The sequence below is a fragment of the Beta vulgaris genome, chromosome 7 (assembly GCF_026745355.1).
Source record: "Beta vulgaris subsp. vulgaris cultivar EL10 chromosome 7, EL10.2, whole genome shotgun sequence".
Taxonomy (NCBI): Eukaryota; Viridiplantae; Streptophyta; class Magnoliopsida; order Caryophyllales; family Amaranthaceae; genus Beta; species Beta vulgaris.
The window spans coordinates 32,287,688-32,292,436 of record NC_079208.1 but is presented as its reverse complement, the minus strand read 5'-3'; the positions used below and the strand labels follow the sequence as shown (position 1 = coordinate 32,292,436).

General features: G+C 37.3%; 1 protein-coding gene across 1 annotated transcript; it reads left to right on the top strand.

Moving 5' to 3' along the window:
* The first annotated feature begins 2,299 nt into the window (after positions 1-2,299).
* LOC104898985 (extensin-like) lies at positions 2,300-3,642 on the top strand. Its single transcript, XM_010686123.2, has 4 exons — positions 2,300-2,419; positions 2,511-2,780; positions 2,874-3,026; positions 3,148-3,642. Exons 1-4 carry the CDS (start codon positions 2,300-2,302, stop codon positions 3,640-3,642), a joined length of 1,038 nt encoding a protein of 345 aa, XP_010684425.2.
* The last annotated feature ends 1,107 nt before the right edge of the window (positions 3,643-4,749 follow it).

Below are 4,749 nucleotides of genomic sequence, written 5' to 3'. Positions count from 1 at the left end.
GGGTTTCAATGTTGCATCATCTAGGGAGTATGCGAGTGCAAAGGATAAAACTCCGATTGATGCTAACAATCATATTAGGGATCATTCAAGAAATATGGGAGCTCGATTATTGTGACTTCACTATGCTATTTTTATGCAAGTGGGCGGATAATAGACGTGGTTTGCAAAGGATGAGTGCGGTTTTACTCTAGTCGATATGAGTCGTCTGCGTGACCTGAAGAACCTTTTATCCTCGCATCGCAACAAAACAAGTGTTCTATGTATCTGATTGTAGACATCAGTGGTGCATTGTTGTTAATGGTAAAAGGCGAATTTTAGGAGTAGGTGATGTTGACACGAAGAAGAATATGATAAGTTTGATGATATCCCCCTTTCTCAATCCCAAATAATGATATGATGAATGTGTCTGATACTGAAAATAGTTACATGCGAATGGATCACCAAGAAGGTATTTTGACCAAAATTAAAGGTAAAAAATGTTCTATATGAGTAATTGATATAATTGATGTATTATAATAGATTTGTTACAATAATGTGATGGTGTATAATGTTTTAAATTTCGTTAACACTTTTTTTTGTTTCTATGTATATGCTACAGATATGGCTAGTGACGGTTCGAGCGATCATTCATCGGAGTCCGATGCACCTTTTCACCCAGAAAAAGGAGGCTGACCAGGGAGAGGACAGTGATCGTGTTGCAGATGCGTTTGATGCTTGGATGGAGAGGATGAAACTAGGTGCTTTGATTATTGTAAATATTGAATATGTAATTTACTTGTTCATTATCTATTTTAATTTCCTTATTTTGATTCTTAGATCCATGTCAGACCACTGCATATTATTGTGCGCAAGGGAGCGGGAAGAAGTTAAGTGGGAATCCAAAGGCATCTAGAAAGAGTAAAAGAGGTCCCACGATGAATCTCCACAACACAGGAGATATGGTCTTATAGTTTGATCGATGATTTGGGAAGACCAACAGGTAAATAGTTATAAGTTATCATGCTTATTATAATTTTATGTTTGGATTTCTAATTGTTTGCTGTATTAGGTCAATGGCGAGCCAAGTATGGTATTGGATCGGTCTTTCTATATGGAAGCTTAACATGAATTGGTCATGGAGACACATTTCTCCTACCTTGTTGGATTTGATGTAGACATACACTATGGTAAGACATGTAATTAATAGTAGTTTTGGATTTCATGCTAGTTTAAGTTGTAAACACCACAAACATATCATATATACTTGGTTTCATGTGTTTAATGGTAGTTTTGATTGGTAATACAAACTATAGACAAGTTGGAACCAATATAAGCCATTTTAGTCCATTTTGGGTCATTTTCCTTCCAAATGAATGAATATGAATAGTTTCATGGTAGTTTAAGTTGTAAACACATCAAATATATCATCTATACTTATTTTCATGTGTTTAATGGTAGTTTTGATTAGTAATAAAAAATATAGACAAGTTGGAACCAAAATAAGCCATATTAGCCCATTTTGGGCCATTTTCCTTCGAAATGAATGAATATGAAGGATTTCATGCTAGTTTAAGTTGTAAACACCTCAAACATATCATATATACTTAGTTTTATGTGTTTAATGGTAGTTTTAATTGGTAATACAATATATAGACAAGTTGGAACCATAATAAGTTGTTTTAGCCCATTTTGGGCCATTTCCTTCCAAATGAATGAATATGAATAAGTTCATGCTAGTTTAAGTTGTAAACACCTTAAACATATCATATATACTTAGTTTCATGTGTTAATGGTATTTTTGATTGGTAATACAAAATATAGACAAGTTGGAACCAAAATAAGCCATTTAAGCCCATTTTGGGCCATTTTCCTTCCAAATGAATGAATATGAATAGTTTCATGTTAGTTTAAGTTGTAAACACCTCAAACATATCATATATATATATACTTAGTTTCATGTGTTTAATGGTAATTTTGATTGGTAATACAAAATATAGAAAATTAGAAACAAAATAAGTGATTTAAGCCCATTTTGGGCCCTTTTCCTTCCAAATGAATGAATATGAATAGTTTCATGCTAGTTTAAGTTGTAAACACCTAAAACATATCATATATAATTAGTTTCATGTGTTTAATGGTATTTTTAATTGGTAATACAAAATATAGACAAGTTGGAGCCAAATAAGCCATTTTAGCCCATTTTGAAAAACAGAATATATTTCACATTCCCGACGAGGTTTCATATAAGAAGCAGTACTTGTCTGCTGTGAACACTAGATGGAGGGATTTTAAGAGCAAATTAGTATCTGGTTGGATCACAATGACGAGAGTTAGATCAAAGAAAGAGAAGTTAGGTGATAGTCCGCCAGATGTATACAAGCACATCAAGAAGGAGGATTGGGCCACCTTCAAAGAAAAGATGACGTCAGATGTGGCTGTAGTAAGTTTATAATCTAATTATTAACTTGGTTTTATTAATTTAAATTATATTCTACTAACTTAATGTTTTTTTTTTTTTTTTGCAAAAAAAGCGAGAGAACGCGCTCGAGATTACAAAAAAGAACACACATCATCAGCACTTAGGTCAAAGGAGCTATGGGGATGCAAGAGAGTTGTGGAAGCAGGAGAACCTCAGTCCACCTAGTTTTGATTCTAGATCATCATCCAGTACACCATCCTCCTCGGTGTCCTTGACTTTTAACCGGGGTGATGATTGGTGGTGCGCCATGCAAAAGAAAGATCTTGTTACTAAAGAGCGATTTATTCCAGTTGAGGAAACAAAGATTGCAGCTGACAAATACGTATGTATATCATTATAATTTACTTTTAGTTTGACATGAATATTTTTTTCATTTATTAACTACATTATTACTTGTAACTTGCTTTTTGGGCAGTTGGAGTACAAGGAGAAGCAAGCCAAGGGTGAGTTCATTCCGGTACGTAACAGAGACCCCCTTTTTCTTGTTCTTGAAGAGAAGCCAGATCATTCGGGTCATTGTTATGGTTTTGGAGGCGTGAATGTTGGCCATACGAAGGCGTTTGGGCATGTACCTCGTAGGAACTATTGGAGATCGAGTAAGGAACAAGAGGAAGAACTCATGCGGAAAATGAGTGAAAGGTGGCGGGAGGACTATCGCCACATATGTGCAGAATGTGATGATTTCACAGCCCACTCAGCCACCTACTGGGCCATATCCTTCTTTTCCTTCACCATATGCTGTTCCATTTCCTTCACATGTACAATCACCTACTCAGCCACCTACTGGGCCATATCCTTCTTTTCCTTCACCATATGTTGTTCCATCTCTTTCACATGTACAACCACCTACTCAGCCACCTACTCAGCCACCTGTTAGGCTATATCATTTTTTTCTTTCACCCTTTGCTTTGGCATCTCCTACACAGCCCACTCAGCCACCTATTCCATCATTTGTTCCACCATCTGTTGGGCCATCTGCTGGGCCATCTGCTGGGCCATATGTTGGGCCATCTCTTGGGCAATTTGCTGTGCCATCTCCTACACAGCCCACTCAGCCACCTATTCCATCATTTGTTCCATCATCTGCTTCACCATCTACTGGGTCATGTCATGGGCTAGTTGCTTCACAACCCACTCAGCTACGTAGTCCACTATCTGGATTTTTCGACACTCATTCTCCTTAGCTGAAGGTACATATTATTATTATATATATATATGTGCTTCATACAAATAATTATCTTATATACATGTGCTTTATACAATTAATTATCATATATACATGTGTTTTATTCAAATAATATCTTACATAATTAATTAGAACTTTACGTTGTTGTTAGGACGAGGTTCTATGTCGATTGTATTTGATAGATTCAACTAGTGGAGAGACTTGTCTAATGGCAGATGCATATTCTTATGCTTTTGATGAGACCACTATAGTTCATGGGTCTAGAATGATGAAGATTACCTTAAAGTGAAAATTCATTGAATTGTAGAGAAATACAGTCATTTGCCACTACTTGTCCCCTGTCCCCATCCAAGTTTTTTGAAATATCAAGTTCTCGGTTGGGACCAAAAGTTTAACTAGTGTTTGGTACAAGTTTTTTGAATTTTAAATTTTTGGCTACACACCGGTTGAACGACTTTTGTTTAATGGATTTTGCATGAATTTTTCTATAAAATATAAGGGAAATTCTATATGGTGAACCTCAACTTTTAAAATTCTATTTGGTAGACAATTATTATCTTTCCTCTATTTGGTAACCCTCTACTCTATTTTTTTTATTTTCTTTAACCTTATTGCATTTTAAAATCATTTTTCAACTAAAAAACTGATTATTCAATTACAAAAAACGGATTTTGAAATTAAATAAAAATCCAAACCCTCCCCCACCATAACCACCCATCCCACCCTCCTTCCCCTTTTCGTTTCCGGCCACCCCTCCCCTTCCCGTTCCCGATTTCAGTCCCCATTCCCATTGTCGATTTCGGCCAACCCTCCCCTCCCTGTTCCCGATTTCAGCTCCCCCATCACCGTTGCCGATTTCGGCCACCCCTCCCCTTCCCGTTCCCGATTTCATCCCCCCATCCCCGTTGCCGATTTTGGCCCCCTCCCTTCTCTGTCCTCGATTACGACCCCAACTCCCTACCCCGTCCCAAATTTTGACCCCCCCTCCCCTTCATGCACCCTCCATCCTTTCCGCCTTTCTGATAGGTTTGGGTTTCACGGAAATGGGTTTCGGGGAGGTGGTTTTGCAGCGGTAGGGGAGGAGAGGGGGGTTGTTTTCGGCAGG